At 45.6% G+C, this 16,105-nt stretch overlaps 1 protein-coding gene across 1 annotated transcript in view; it reads left to right on the plus strand.

Annotated features, from left to right (window-relative positions):
* Positions 1–1,762: 1,762 nt before the first annotated feature.
* Positions 1,763–16,105, plus strand: part of MYH16 (myosin heavy chain 16) — a gene marked incomplete at both ends in the record, with an annotated part of 35,342 nt that continues 20,999 nt past the window's right edge. Inside the window, 10 exon segments of the mRNA XM_080353948.1 lie at positions 1,763–1,844; positions 2,574–2,749; positions 5,229–5,325; positions 7,205–7,305; positions 7,915–8,016; positions 9,182–9,280; positions 9,284–9,319; positions 11,518–11,523; positions 11,527–11,607; positions 13,682–13,769. Coding sequence (XP_080210074.1) covers positions 1,763–1,844; positions 2,574–2,749; positions 5,229–5,325; positions 7,205–7,305; positions 7,915–8,016; positions 9,182–9,280; positions 9,284–9,319; positions 11,518–11,523; positions 11,527–11,607; positions 13,682–13,769 — 868 coding nt within the window.

The raw sequence follows: 16,105 nt of genomic DNA on the forward strand, positions 1-16,105 counted from the left end.
TCTGGCTTAGCAGCCCTGAAGGAGCCTGAGCAGCCCTTGTGAACACCCATATTCCAGGACCAGGGTGCAGTAGGAAGGTACTTGCTGTGTGGGATTGCGGGGAAGGTTTGGGGTGGAGATCAGGAAGGACCATCTAACTCCACAGGGCAGAAACTGCAGGCGGAGGCGGAAAGAAAAGCACGGTGCCTGCAGGCTGACATAAAGCCCATCTGGATTTATATATTCACTGTGTTTTATAACAGGGAGACTTGAGCCCACAGGTATTTTAACGATACGTTTGTTAAATACCCTATGATTTTTTCAAAGTGCATTTTCAGAATTTTAGCTCACCCCCAATTGTTGGCATGGCCTTACCAATTCCTTCAGCCGGGACTTTTGGGACTACATTTCCGCCTAAGTTTTTAAAAACACATATTGTCTCTGGATACCTAACCAACACAGTTTAGAGAAGGTAAGTACCAGCTGCTCCTACTGACTTCAGGCTGAAAGGCCAGAAGAAAATAAGACTTTTTATAGGCACTTTGTCTGCCAAAGGCTGGACTGACAATGGGTGGACAACTCTGCAGATGTCATCATGCCGTGCCTCAGTTTCCCCAGCTGTAAAAGGATGGTGAGGCATAAAGAGTTTAAAGTTCATAAAGGTCCGAGGCCTGCACCCAAGAAACTCTGATGCAAGTATGAACTACTTGCAGCCACATGCATTTATCTTCTGTAGGTGTTTGGTTTAACGTTTCACTGATCCATTTCAGAGACCACGCTAGTGCATGAATTTCAGGGAGGTGACAGATAAAGTGTAGACCTGAGCCAAGTCTCACATATACATTGCCAATCTGGGCATATAAAACCAGCAAGTCTACAAATTTAACTACAGATTGAGAGGGGAAATGATTGCTGAGTTGTTATAGTTCCTTATCTCTGCCTGATCAGACGTGGAAATGGACAGAGGAAAGTTCCTCCTTCCTGCTTTATGGGTGTAACTCATCCCAGAGCAGCAAATTTTAGTTGACAGTATTACACCAGGACCTATTTGACCCCTGAAACCAGTTTACAAAGGTGTAGTGCTGCTGCCTTGGAATCTTTGCATGCACATATTTTTAGATCACCAAGGTTTTCAGGATGGTGGGGAAAATGAGAGCACCAGAAGGGCCAGTACCATCATCGTTTCTTCTCAGTGCCAAGTTATTCTGACTTCAGCCCAAGCAGTAGCCTCTAAAACCAGCCCCTGCTGGCACTGAGTCCTCTGCACACATGGGGGCTTCTCCCACTCACCCCAGACCGACTCCTCTCCCTCCGGTGCAGACGATGGGACTCACAAGGCTGGTGCAAAGCTTTGCTTGGGGCTGTGGTCATGTCACAGGGGCTGCAGAGGTGGAATGGAGAGCAGCCCTTGGCCTGGGCAGTGTGTGCACTGCAAAACAAAGCCACAGCATAGCTTGGTGTTCCCTTTAATCTAACTAATGCATAGGAGTGATGAAACCAGCTTTGCCTCTGCAGGGAGCAACAGGCTGAGCAAGTCTCAGAGGTGCCCAGTCTTTAGGTAGCTGGACACTGACAAAACCTCCTCACCATCAGCAGTTTGACTGTTGCCTTGACAACGTTAAAGCTGGTTCAGATGTGGGGGTGGGGGAAGGAAGACTGCCTGGTGTGTTGGACATTGTCTGCTCCCAATGTGGAACCGTTCCCAAAAAATGCAAAGCCTTGGGATGTGAGTTACATCCTTGAACTCTCCTGCTCCCTCCCGTGGAATGGCTTTGCCACAGGGATGGTCACAGGTCGTGACAAGGGTGGAAACCACCAAGGGGCATGTGAGGAGGATGTGCCACAGACTCTCCTGGGTGACCCTGGTGGGTTTTGGTGGCTGAGGACAGGAGGTGATGAACCAGATCCTCCTTTTCAGGTTCCTCTGAATCCCTTTTACATTTGTGCTATTTTGTGCACTGCTGTAGCCTTTCACGTACCCAAATGGCACAGGAGGCACCTGCACAGGGGCTGCCTGACCCCGTGGAGGCAGCGGGAAGCTCTGTGGTTGCTCTGACTTACAGCTCCTTCATGGGTTCTCTGGCAACCACAGAAAACCATCAACACCCTCAGTACTTCCCAAATCCCACTGCAACCCCCACCAAAGAACTGCCCTCAGCAGAACAGGGCCTCAGGGTCTCACAGTTTTCAGGAACAAAAGATGGGAAAAAGCCCTCATTTCTTGGCCATAGGCAGGTTCCCAGTGGCCTGGCACTGGAAAATGAGCAAGGGTGAGGAAAAAATGGGAATATTCTCCCTTTTTTTCCCCCATTAATCTCTTGCTTTCTGGTCTCTCTTAGGAAGCAGCACCCAGGTTAGGGTTGACTTACCTGTTCCTTCTGCTGCAGGTTCCTTTTGAACCAGAAGTTATTGTTGGTGTGAACAGGACAGCACCACAGGCAAGTCCAGGCTTCTTCAATCTCTGCTTTCTCAGCAATGTGGGAAGCACTTTTCCCTTTGTCTTTTCCTTCTAGTTTTACCTTCTGCCTAAAAGAGAAGTCAAGACGTCTGATTATTAAAAGGAAGAATGTGTGGATGATGCCGACCATTTCCAGTTCTGGCTCCTCTTGAGAAAGACAAAACTGAGGCCATGAACAAGCCCTGTGACATCAGGAAAACCTGCTGGGTGACGGATGAGAAAGAGGGTTTCCTTGCTGAGGAGATCCCATCTGAAAAGGATGACAAAGTCATGTTGAAGATGATAATCAACCAGCTAAGCTCTGCTTCATGGGTTCAACAGGAATGCAGAAGCCTCCTGCCTCCCAAGGAAGTGCAACCACCTCTGAGCCCAGACCTGTTTTGCCCTGTGGGTCAGCCAGTTTGTGGGAATCCTTTCTTGAGGCCACCAGCCAGGGGCAGTGGCAGCCAGAAGAAGACCTGAAGTGGAAGCATGTCCAAGAGCGTCTTCCCATGTGGTTCATGGAGACCTATCTGGGATAACATCACCTTCCTGTTCCCCAAGACTGCAGGCCATCATGGTGACAAATGTCCAGTAGATGGATGGAATGGTGGATAATGAACATGTCCACGTTCAGCCAGATCGATGACATGGCAAACGTGACCTTCCTGAATGAGGCCAGTGTCCCAGACAACCTATGTCAGCACTACACCCACCTGAGGATCCATGATTTGAAAGGGCAGAGGGGAATGTCAGGACAGGAACCGGTCCTGGCTCAGAGGGCCAGCCCGTGCTGCTGTAAATTCTGTATGTGTGTGACTTAAATCTTCCAGAGTCAGCCCATACCTGAGCCCCTTTTCCCTGCCTGTGTGTCACTTGTTAAAAGCAAACAGCAAAGCAAGAGGAACATTGGAGTTCTCTGCTTTGCTCTGCCCTGTCATCACATTAATTCCCTGCATTTCTTTTTTTTCCCATTCATGAAACGGAGCGTGATATTGATCTATGGCTGCAATGAATCTACCCTCACACGGAGCTCTGGGGGCTTGCAGGTGGTCTGGGAACTGAAAGAGCAGTGGGAGGAATAATCACAGTGTTTGCAGAGAGAATGGAGATTTTTGAGAGAATCGTGCTGTACAGCAGCCTCAGGGATCCTCGGCCAGGTGGGATTTCCCAGCACTTCATTTCCTGCCACCTGCAAAAAAACCAAACCAAAACCCACAAACACCCATAGTAAAAAGTGTTTTATCCGGGTAAAACATTGTGAAGAGCAAGTTATTGAAATAATAAAAGAGACAGAGACATAAGCATCGGTAATCGGGAAGGGAGACATGGGCTTTTTTTTCTTGATAGCAATGAAGTGTGTTGTTTGGTATCAAACAGAAAGAAACTCTGTGCTACTGGCTGCTTCAGCATGCAGGGGCATCGCAGCTTCTGAGGCTGAGCAGTGGTTTCTCTTTCCTCTCCTCTCCTCTCCTCTCCTCTCCTCTCCTCTCCTCTCCTCTCCTCTCCTCTCCCTTTCCCTTTCCCTTTCCTTTTCCCTTTCCCTTTCCCTTTCCCTTTCCCTTTCCCTTTCCCTTTCCCTTTCCCTTTCCGTTATTTTTTTCTTGTTTCTTTTTCCTTTTTTCCCCTTCTCCCCTCTGACTCTACTATGAGGCTCAGTAAAACAATTCAGAACTTAAAGACATAAATAGCAGCCACATTTGGCAGCAAAAATCCTGTTATTCTAGCCTCGTGGGATTCCTTCTGTGCCTTCCAATTTCTCCTTCCAGCTCTGGATTGTCATGTCCCAGCTTGTACCTCTGTACCTGTTTCCTCCTCCACAACTTCTTCCCCTGAGGCTGTTCCTACCCTACACCATTCCTGGCCTGTCTTATGCTGCCCTCTATCCTTGGAATAACCTTTTCCTACGAGCAATAAACCTCATTCCTCTTTCCCAGCTTTCTGACTGCAGATCCAGCACTGCCCAACCTGTTCCTGTGGGTCTCTCATTCCCGGCACATCCCCAAAACTCTTTTCTGGAAGACTGAAAGCACTGAAAACTGCATTATACTTTGCATTTGGTGCTCCTTCTTGGAACTGAGATTAGCCAGACTCCTGCCTGCCCCAAATCCACAAGACTGGACCCTTTGGTAGGGCTGAACCTGAAAGGAATTAGTGCTCACAGTGGTAATTCAGCTTTCTGTGGGAGAAAATGTATTTATAGGGTTGCTTTGGATCACAGTATCACAGTATCACAGTATGTTTGGGATTGGAAGAGACCTCAAAAGATCATCTAGTCCAATCCCCCTGCTGGAGCAGGAACACCCAGGTGAGGTTGCACAGGAACATGTCCAGGTGGGTTTTGAATGTCTCCAGAGAAGCAGATTCCACAACCCCCCTGGGCAGCCTGTTCCAGGCTCTGTCACCCTTACTGAGAAGAAGTTTTTTCTCAAATTTAAGTGGAACCTCTTGTGTTCCAGCTTGATCCCATTACCCCTTGTCCTATCATTGTTTGCCACCGAGAAGAGCCTGGCTCCATCCTCATGGCACTCACCCTTTATATATTTATAAACATTAATAAGGTCACCCCTCAGCCTCCTCCTCTCCAAACTAAAGAGCCCCAGCTCCCTCAGCCTTTCTTCATAAGGGAGATGCTCCACTCCCTTAATCATCTTTGTTGCCCTGCACTGGACTCTCTCCAGTCCTTCTGGAACTGAGGGGCCCAGAACTGGACACAATATTCCAGATGAATGGCGGGGAGTGGTTGTGCACAAAGCCTAAGCCCTCAGCGCTGAGAATCCTGCTGATGCCGACTTTATATTGTTTTTTGTAGGAATCCCTGGAAGATCAAATCACCCAGGTGGGTCCTGTTCTGGAGACCTTTGCTAATGCTACAACCATGAGGAAGAATAATTCCTCCCATTTCGTAGGTACCAGCCCTTCACTGACAGGTCACTGGGAGGTCATACAAAGATGTTCCCTCAGCAGAAATAAAACAAAAAATTATTTTAAAATGCTTCCTCAAGCATTAAGTTAGTTTATATTTACTAACATTCCACACAAAGCCTTATTGCGTCTTATTCTCTTGAACTGGGTTTGTCAGTCTATTTTGTTTTGACTTCATGTTTTTATATGTCAAAAGACTAAAAGTTTTGATCAACCCCAAATCAATTGTCTTTCAACTGTTTACTCTGCAAAGATTAAAAAGGCTTTCATTTTTTGCAGATTATTTTTAATTTTGAAATTGTCGGTGAAAACGCAAAACGTCGGAGTTTTCAACTGCAGTCTCATTCCTCTGTGTGCTACATTCTTCTGCCATATGCTGCAGGGAAAGGAGGATTTCTTTAAGCTCTAATACAGAATCCAAGAAGAAAGGGGTTTTTTATAGATCTGATCTTTGAAAAAGATTAAATTTCCTCTCACTGACTTGCAAATTTGCCCCCACAGGCAGCGCTGTCTGTCCCCGCTGAACACTCGGAACCTCTCAGCTACTTTCAGTTTTCCTACAGATATTGCAATTTTGATTAACAGGCTCATCTTTTATTTTCTCATCCAGGGCATATTTATCTGAATTCACTTTGGTAGCACAGGCAAGCTGTGTGGGGCTAATGCTGAGACTTGTAAGTAAGCACATAATTCTTTATATTAATTTTGCTTTGGGTTTTTTCTTGTGTTGAATGGACCCTGTTCTGATTACATCAGACACTGCAAATCTGAAATGAATCCTGGTAACTTGAAGGATCTGCACTATTGTAAATTAATGTAAATTAAAACAAAATCTGCCCCTACTTCTACAGTGGAGTTGTGTGCTTTGGGTGATGATAAATTTATTTCTTCTTTCTTTAGTTGCCTATGAGACTCTGTGAACACGTAAATGGCACAAAGCCTCCCCCAAAAGTTGTGCACTTCTCATTCTACAATTATATTGCAACCATTACTCACATTCATCAGTACAACACTATAATTGCCTTGCAACTGAGACCCTAAAAATAGCTATCCAGGGAAGGTGCATTGTTCTTTGTGTGCACACGTGCACCAAAGACTAAATTGAGAACCACAAATCCCAGCTCCCAAGGTGAAAAGAGCCCACCGTGTTTCCTGCCTAAAGCCCTTTAGCACACAGAAAGAGGAGAGAGGAAACATATGGAATGCTTATTCTTTAATGTGGGATTGTCTGCATCCCTCCTACTTTCAACTCAACACAGATTTGTATCACACCCAGAGATCATATGTTGGATTTGCCTCTCTGGACAGTGGGCCAAGAAGTTTTAGGGTGTTTTACTGGCAGGTTGCAGCTTCTTGCAGCCTGGCCAGGTGAGCAAGGATGTGGACAGATCTTCACTGTGCAAGGAGTAGCACCAGCTCGAGGTCCTTCTGCACCCTTAGTGGCAGATGGAATTGTATGAGTGCTCTCTGAAATCACCTGGACTAACTAAAATTGAAAATAAAGGTGGTTTGAGTCAACAAATATTTATCTGAAGAGCCCACATGATGCTGTTCACCAGCAGAGCTGTATGGACAGAAGGCTTCAGCTGAGAGGCAAGAGTGAAAAATGCCCAGCAAGGGCTGCCAGCAAGGTCTGGTGATGTGGTACAGCTGAACAAACTGATATGGTCATGTTTAAAGGAAGATGTTTGGGTTTTTTTCTGGAAACCGGAAGCCAAACTAAGCATGTTAGCACCTGACAGAAGGTATGGACAGATTATAAGGTACAAAATATCTTTTCCAGAGCTCTCCTCAAAAAGAAAGGGTAGTATAAGGACACATTTCCCAGGTCGGTCTTACGAACCGTTTCCCTCTGTGTTCCAGGTCTAGAGAAGTCACCTGTCGTTTCCCAGGAGGTACCTGAGAGAGATCGTCAGATCTTCCACCAGATTGTCGCCAAAAAGAAAGTTGAACTTGCTGGTGTGGCAATTTGTGTGTGTTATTTGCTCCCTTTAATGCACAAATCCCTGCTCAATCCTCTGTTTCTAGAATAAGAAACCTGCTCACCAGAACTGTACTTGGCTAGAAACTGAAACAGATTCTCTGCAGTGGGGGTTTGTAACTAATTACCCAGGAAGAAGAGGATTGTAAGTGACTTTTCCTTAGGCAGGCCAGAGTGAGAAAAGAAAGCTGTCTTCCCGTATCTTGATCAATGAATGGTGGGGTTCCGCTTGATCTGGCAGGGCTGCCACTAAGGTAAAAATGATCCTTTTCAGACTGAAGTGTTGAGCTGCTTCACGTCAATCGCTTACGTCTCCTCAGGACAGGAAAGACAGCCAGGACAAGTTTTTCAATACTGCCAAAAAGGTTTGGGTGTTCAATGCCACTTACTTTGACGTGACTGCTATGTTAAAAGCTCCTAGGTAACCTAACAAATCCCACAAAGGGCTTTTTTCTCAAGTGATGCACTCAAAACATCCTCAGGAATTGAACCCTATAAAAACCCTCAGTTTCCAGTCAAAAAGCTCACATTATGCCTTGATCATACTGGTGGCAACTGGTGTAATCACCTCTTGCTCTGCCCCTTGCTGCAGAAGCTGCTTCTTGTGCCTGATCCGACTCATTGCCACCGGGTGCATCAAGGTGTGATCACAGCAGACAACACAGATGATGGGCAAGAGCCACTTCTCACTGAAGTAAGTCTGGAGAAACACCAGCGAAACTGAAAATACACCAAACAGCTTGCTGCCTCCCTGGCCTAAGCTTCCCCTATGAATAAAATTCAGCTTTTTCAACCTGAGGATAGATAAGCTACTGAAAGAGCAGCTAGGGATAGCCTAAAGATTTGTTCAGTTGTCTGGAGCCTGACAGTAAAAGATCCGCTCCAGAGCAAATGAGCTTGATGTAGCAGTTTCTGGTTGACATTCGATGGCCTGGGGTTTGCAGGCCCTCAAATGAGCTGGTTAAAGGGTTTGTTTGAAGCCTGAAAACCGACATCTGAAAGCTGTGGCAGAGACCATGGGTTAAAACATGCTCATCTCACATACATATGTAATCTCAAGAAACAGCTTTTGTTAGAGGTAGGCTTGACCCTTTGTCTGGTTTTGACACACATTTTCCTTTTTAATATAATTTTGAAGAATATGTTACTGAAAAGAGCTTATTGGGAATGTCTGCTGGCTCCTGAGACTATTATTACAAGCAGGACTTGAGCTACAGAGAGATCAAACAGTCTCCAGCTGCTGAACTTACAGTGCTCCTTCCAGCAGCTGTCGGTATTTTACAGCTTCCAGGATTTGTCCATTGCAAACAAGCCTTTTGTACAATGCAGATATGAATTTCATAGCCCCAGATCATGGCTCACGAGTAACACACTGCAAGATTCTCTGGTGTGCTCAGAGCCGTGCACTCCCCCTGCTCCAGGCACACTGTGAGAGCAAAGCACGATGTTCCAGCAGAAGACACATCCTCCGTGTCTCTGCTGGCTGAGATGTGGGATAATTTCTACAAGGGGATGTTGCTGCTCATGTTCTGCTTATTTTAAAAAGCACGGTGAAAAGCGGAATGAGCTGATATCCCAGATGATATGTTGAAGTTTGCTTATGGTCTCAGAGACACTTAGAACAACTGCTGTCAAAGCACAGAGTTCTTGGCTAGCATAAATCGGTGTATGAAAGAAAAGCAGAGTGCTGGTTTACAGCAATATTGAGCTACTCTGTCCCATGCGAGTCTGAAGGGACCTGGCTGGTCAAATTTCAATGGGCTGGAAAATTATTTTAGATGTTTAGCACTATGGGCTGGCTTCCAGCTTATGGTGCAGATTAAGAATTCTCTTGTGTGGGTCTCCATCCCTTCTGCCAGGTAGCTTTTGATGTCCTGGGCTGCAGTCCAGAAGAGAAGATCTCTGTTTACAAGCTGACACGGGGTATCACGCACTTGGGCACGATGAAGTTTAAGCAGTAGCCAAGAGAAGAGCGGGCAGAGATGGACAACACAGAGGTAGGCTGAGATCTCACACTTAGTGACAGCAAACCAGGACAAAGCCAGCATGCTAAGAGCTCAGCCAGCTCGCTAAGACTGAAAAAGCTGCTAAAACCAGACTCTTGTTTCCAGAGAATATACAATGACCTTAAACAACACACTGATTTTTTTTTTTAAATGAACAGATGTGCTATTGAGAATCAGCGCTGGCACTCACAGCTGTCACGGGGCAGCAGGCCTGGCCAGATGGCTGAGCTCTCAGCGAAGGACTCGATCCTTCTTTGTGGAACAGCCCCGCTCTGCAGGTGTTTCTGGAGCCATGGTGGAGCAAACAGGCACAAACCTCCCACAGCGTATGGGAGCTCAGATGCCTTGTTGGAGGTGTGTATTGGTGCCTCTCCTCCAGCCAGCAAGCTCTGCTGGACGGGGTGTGTGGGAAGGGACAGAGATGAGACCTGCAGCCCTTCTGTCCTTCCCTCTGAGGTCCCAGTGGGGCTGGAGAGCTCACCGACCCTCAAAAGCAGAGCCTGAAACTATTTTTCTCAATATAGAATCACAGAATCATAGAATCATTTGGGTTGGAAGAGACCCTTAAGATCATTGAGTCAAACCATAACCTAAATCTAGCACTAACCCATGTCGCTAAGTCTACACATCTGTTCAACCCCTCTGGAGATGGTGACTCCACCACTGCCCTGGGTACCCCGTTCCAATGCCCGACAGCCGCTTCTGGGAAGAAATGTTTTCTAATATGCAACAAGGGGATGGGGACAATGAGTGATTTTCTCCTTGTTACTCAGATTAATGTGGTAATCTTCTCTCCAATAGTGGCTGACAGTTGCTCAGCTAATGGATCTGAACTCTGGAAAAGTCCAGAGGGGCATCTCCAGATCGGGAACAAGCTGGAGCAGAAAGGATCCCTCTTAGCACCGTAGTGCCAGAACTGGGGATTTGGCCAGCATGTGCATGTTGCCCTGATGGCCATTGAAGGCTGCCACCTATAACAGCCGCTACATTGCCATACCCTGGTCTCTAGCCCTGAGTAAGCTGGACCACGCACCTAGCAAGGTCAGACATGAGGCCAAGTTCTCAGCATGAATAGATCACATCAAACTTCCATGGGTTTTATCGCACAGCAACACTGGGGAAAGTACTTTGCTGGTGCAAATTAATGTGTCTCTTGTTGACTTAGAGAAGTTCTACAGCCAGAGATTGACTCTGCCACGCAGAAATTTGCATCTCCAAAATCCTTTCCAGTAACAATTAATTGAAAATACTGATTATGCAAATGCAACAGCTGAGCATTTTAACATACAAAGAACAGTAAGGCTGTATCGTGACTCTTCAACATGTTGCCACTGGCCTTAACTAAAAATATAATACTTACAGATATTCTGAAAAGGAACAAAACCCCCAAAATTCAAGCCAAGGTTTGTTTCTAGTAACACAGAGCTGTAGCCAAGCTACCCAAAGGGTGCACCAGCCACAGGATTAAATTCATTTTTGCTTCTGTTGCTTATGTGCTGCTGGAAGAGCCAGAGTCCTGCAGTTCACTGCAGCTTGTCGAGGCTTTCCTGGGGTATGTGACTTGCCTCTCTGCTGTGTTGTCAAGCAGCCATGCTAATGCTTAGCAGCAGGAACAATATTTAAGCATATTATCAAACTCCACCAGTTATTCATATCCTCCACTGCACAGACAGAACATGATCAGAGCAGGAATCATGGCCCTTTGCTCTATCTTTTTTACACTCAGCAACTATTTCCTTTCTTTGCTACCCAGCAGGGTTTTGAAAGTGACATTTGACTATGCCAAAATATGTTCTGATTGTGCTTGGTTATACCGGTCTATAAGCTACATTGTCCCGTCTGTCAGAATATCAAAATATGAGCCTAAAAGGTAAAAATACAATCTCTCCACAACATCCTTTCCTTTGGCAATCCTGCAAAATCCTTTATTCAGGGAAAATGGGTTTTCCCAAGACTCCAGGGAGTACATTAATGCTATTCCCCTGACAGCATTAACTCGCATCCTTCCCCTATACCCACAGAGGCTCTCCATGCCTGAGGATTTCCCCACAGAGGATTTCTCCCTCTCTCCACGCAGGTTAACAATCAGGAGTCTGCTTTCTCATACACTGCTACAGGGCTATCTCTTGCTGTGTCTGAACTGGTCACGCCTTTTGTCTCCCGCCCCTTTCCAGGTATGACACAATATCACAGGGTGACTGGAGAAGAACAAGGATCTCCGAAATGAAGCAGTGGTGGGCTTGCTCCAGAAATCCTCTTCAAGGAGGAGGAGGCTGCAGGTGGGGTGAACATTATGTGGTACAATCAATACCGTCAGCTCAATGTGTCGGCAAACAAATGTCATCGGTTCTGGTGCCCAGTGCTTCCCCATCATTCTTTTGTGGAAAGGATTAAGCCTGTCCTTATAACACTCCCTTCATCCAGAGCCTGTGTCTGCCTCTGTATATTTCGTTTTCGTGCTAAAAGACAATCTAGCTCTGTCCTTGAAAATCCTGCCCCTCCAGCACCGCGAGGCAGGTGGAACACACAGTCTTTGCGCACCAAAGGCTCAACTGAGCACTGCTGCAGAAACACGCTGCACAGATGGAAGCGTGAGTGCAGTCCCAGCTTAACGACAAGCTGCATAATCCGCTCCTGGCAGCCAGTGGCCTTCTGCTGCCCAGACAAATGTCAGCTTTCCATTAACCAGAAAAACTCGCTGCCTACTTGGATTGTCATCAGCCCAGCCCAGGACTCTGCAGTTAAAAGGTGAATAGGAAGCAGTTTAGGAAACTGCTTTTCAGCTTTCAAGCTATCAAATGGGCAGGGTCAGAATCTATTTCTACTTCCTGCATGTGCAACTCCATCTCAGTCTATGCTAAACTGGTAAAGCAGCAGCAGCGTAAGAGAGAGGAGGCTGACTTAGAGTGCAAAAAAATGTGTGTGCCAACATATTGTGAATGCAGCTTCTCTCCTTTTCCAAGGACTATGTTCACTTCTGGTTTGAGAATTTCTTTAGAGTAGTAAACAATGAGAAAACAACTTCTAAACCAAAGCAGAATGCAGGTAAAATGGTACACATTTTTATTTGGTCAGTAATTTATCCAGACAGCACTGAAGTGCTAACTTAAGTCAGTTAAGACAGATTTATGTTGGAGGCTACAGTATCCTACTTCAGTGTGACTCCTTTTCAAGAACATCTCTCACGTATTCAGTGCAATAATATTGATTTTAGCTGGTGGCAGCGAGAGGCAGGAAAGAAGGTCCTCTTTTGTGACTGCCTCCAGCTTCCACAGGCTAAGCGATCATTCATGCTTTTGTATTTAAACGGCCATCAGCGCCTTTGTATTCCAGCAGCAGCAGTTTTCAGTTACTGAAACGTGTGCATCTAGTGTCACTTGTGTCATATAAAATGCCCCTGGGTATCTGGGACATTCACAAAGGGCAAAAAGATATGACCCAGGGCTTAGAAGGGGCCTGTGCTGTGCTGGAGCAGTGGCTGGTGACACACGAACACATCTAAAATGTCGCTGTGTTTAGGCAACGGAAACCTCTCTAAAAGATTTGCCCAGGGTCACACGAGAAGGATATGGCAGAGCAGAGCATTGTGTCCTGGTTCCTTCAGATGCAGGCTGGCACCCAGAGGATGTTGTAGATCTTTCTGAGGCTGGTGTCAGAGGACTTAGATTTGCTGTCCTGAGTGCTAGAAACAGGATGAGAAAGGTCTAGAGAAGCCTGTTAGTGTTTGGCCTTGAAAGTCACAAATGAACAGGAGAAATACATTAGAGAAAAAATCCTGTGTTACTATTCCTATGATATCCAAAGCTGAATGCAAGCTGATACAGTTATGGGCAAGTTCAATTCAGTGTTTTCAAACACCCTTATTTGCTTTTATTATGCACCGTGCTGCCATTTCAGCCACTCTTGGTTGCTGACAGCCCTGCCTGTCCTCTGCAGCAGCTTCTGTCTCTGGGGGCTGGTCCACCCAGCAAATAAAAGCCAATTGCTGTTATCAGATCATGGAGTCATTCCTCTAGGCTTGCTGATAGAGAGCAGGTCTTTTCAATGTTAACTCTTTGTATGATGATAATCCCTGAAGGAATAGTTATATAGCATTATAAGCCAGAACCAGGAACATTTACTTGAGATTGTTTCAGGTTCACATCATGCCCAAGGTTGCTTTCACACACGTAAGCTTGTTTCCCTGGGCCATGTAGGACCAGGCTCACTTGCCACCTTGTTGTGTGGACTTTTTGGTTTGTTTTTCTGCAGCTGCGAAACACAAATGACTTTATAATACAGAGGGTTTTCTCTCTCCAGCCTTTGTAACTCCTGTGAAGTTTTTTCACTCCATTTCTCTTTGCCTCATTCCAGGAGCAGCTGAACCAGCCAACAACCGCTTCGCACAGCGCAGCCCTGCATTTCATCCACCGCATTGTTCCAAATGAATTCCGCGAGTCTGGTAGGTGTCTGCAGCACTGCAGAGCAATCTGCAGGCAAAGCCACACGCTGCCTTCGGCACAAGCTGCGGTGGGCTGAACAGCAGATCTTTATTCAGGAATGCAAGGAGTTGGGTCACCACTTTGCAGACTACCTGGTACCCCTTCAAGGGAACGTTAGTCTGAGAGATGCTTCCAAGCGCCAGGGCTAGCGACAGGATGTCTAATAAACCTCCCATTTTGTGAGAGAAGCACAAGGAATTAGGAAATACATGAACTGGAACTAGACAAATTGGTGCCATTATTTATTAGGCTGCATTGCCTCCTGCAATCCCTTTTTTTTTTTTTGCAGGACCAACCACATAAAGAGTGAATTGCAGAGGGGATGAGTAACATAAGTTTTCACCTATGCTATAGAATAAAGTGGAAGGGCAAGTAATGGAAAGCAGCAACCGGCAAACAAAACCGCTATGAATAGGCAATTACTCATGTTGTTTGAATTCCAACACCATTACGGAACACACATCTTCCACTTTGAGATGCCGGAGGTATCTGTGCGGTGATCTTGTCCATGAGAAACCAGAGGCATTGAGTACAAATATCTGATTCTAACCCTTCTGGGTCCCCCTCCAAGAACTTTGCACAGACGGGTGGAAATGTCCACAAGCTTCCTCACCACCAGTATTTGAATGCCGTGCCTGTGGGGCTGGAAAGCAAAACCAGAGATCTCAAGCGCTGGTTAGCCTTTCTGCACCACTGCTAACGGTAGCTCTTATATCATTAGACCTGCCTTTCTCATTTTAGATCCCAAAGGCTGTATCCCAGCACGATCCCTCCTGGGTCAGTGGACAAGAAGAAGGTATCAGAGTTTGCTCTCCTGACCTGAGGGAGAAAGAGTACGGAATTGGATATAACAGTACTGTTACTCCTACCAAATTGAGCTAAATAAATGGATGGTAGTTATGACTCAGCGTGCCTTTGGAGTAGATACAGCTGCAGAGTCGGAGTTTCTACAGCAACCCGCTTCCTTGTGCATAGAATGTTCTCTCTTACACATGCTCCCCAAACTGACTTTTAATCAGACAGTAGAGTTAATATAATGCAAATGAAGTGCACCTTAAGCTATGCGATAAATCTCACTTGCTCTTTACTATTCCTTAGTCAGGCAAAAAATCCTACTAACTGATCATTTATCCAATTTAAGACTGGAAAGGAAAACGGAGGGAGACTGTCGCAGCTGTCTAATATTAGCAGCATATATCATTAATTTTGCACATATGCTTTTGTCATAACATAATGAAAGTAGCTATTGCAACAGCCATGCAAAAGGGAGTGTTCTGTTCTTTGCATGAACCTAAAATCTGCATTTTCCAACTTTTGTCATAATTACACAATATTCATCACTCCTCTAGCCTATTCTATCCTTAAACTTCAACTTATAGATGGAGGTTAAAGGGGACCAGACACTGCCCACAGTGGCGAAAGACAGGAAGCAAAAAACACCCTTTCAATTAGCTTCCAGTTTATTTGTATATGTTAACTTGTATATTTCCAGCAGTATTTGTCTCTCCTAGTGGACAAAAACTTGAATTTCTACATTTACAGCATCATTTTTTTAAGAAATTCAATTCTGTTGTCCTTTTTTCCTATGTCAGCAAACTGCTATGACCCTTCTTGCATGCCAAAAAATTGTGGGGCATCGAGGCTTACTCCATTTGACCACATATCGACTCCAGGTTCTGCTGTGTACAGCTGAGCATGAACACTTTGAGTCCTGCTATACACATTGCCTGGAAACAGAATTGTTTCTAAGCCACACACGTTCCGTTTGCTACAGGCTATGCCTGATGGCAATTCAGAGGAATGTCCAGAAGTTTCTGTAGCTGCTTTTCTGGGGAGGGTGGAAATTGTACAGTAGGATGAGGAAAATACTCTGAGGTTGTCCTGTTCTGCAAAATTAAACAGCGGTAATTACAGGCACTGAGAACCTTGGGATGTCTGGGCAGTGAAGATAACGGCAGAGAGAAAAAACCGGCTATGTTCGCTTCAGGAAAGACACTGAGAAAGCTGGTGACTTTCTTGTTAATTATTAATAGGGCAAGGGGCCTGAATGATTTCTTTCCTAATCAATGCCAGAAAAGTTAGTAAACAGAGAGAGCCCTGAAATCTGAGGCTAAGCCTGCGACCTCCCAGCAGTGGAAATAGACTGTCTTGGAAATTCAACACCTGGCCTTCCCACTTCTAAAAACAGCACAGAGAGAAATGGTGAGGTTATGAGCATGGGAATACAATATTTCACTATTCATTAACACTTAAAAGCTGAAACAAAGCTGCTTGGTTCCCTTCTCTTAAGCAGAAC

This window comes from Nesoenas mayeri (genome assembly GCF_963082525.1).
Source record: "Nesoenas mayeri genome assembly, chromosome: 15".
Classification (NCBI taxonomy): domain Eukaryota; kingdom Metazoa; phylum Chordata; class Aves; order Columbiformes; family Columbidae; genus Nesoenas; species Nesoenas mayeri.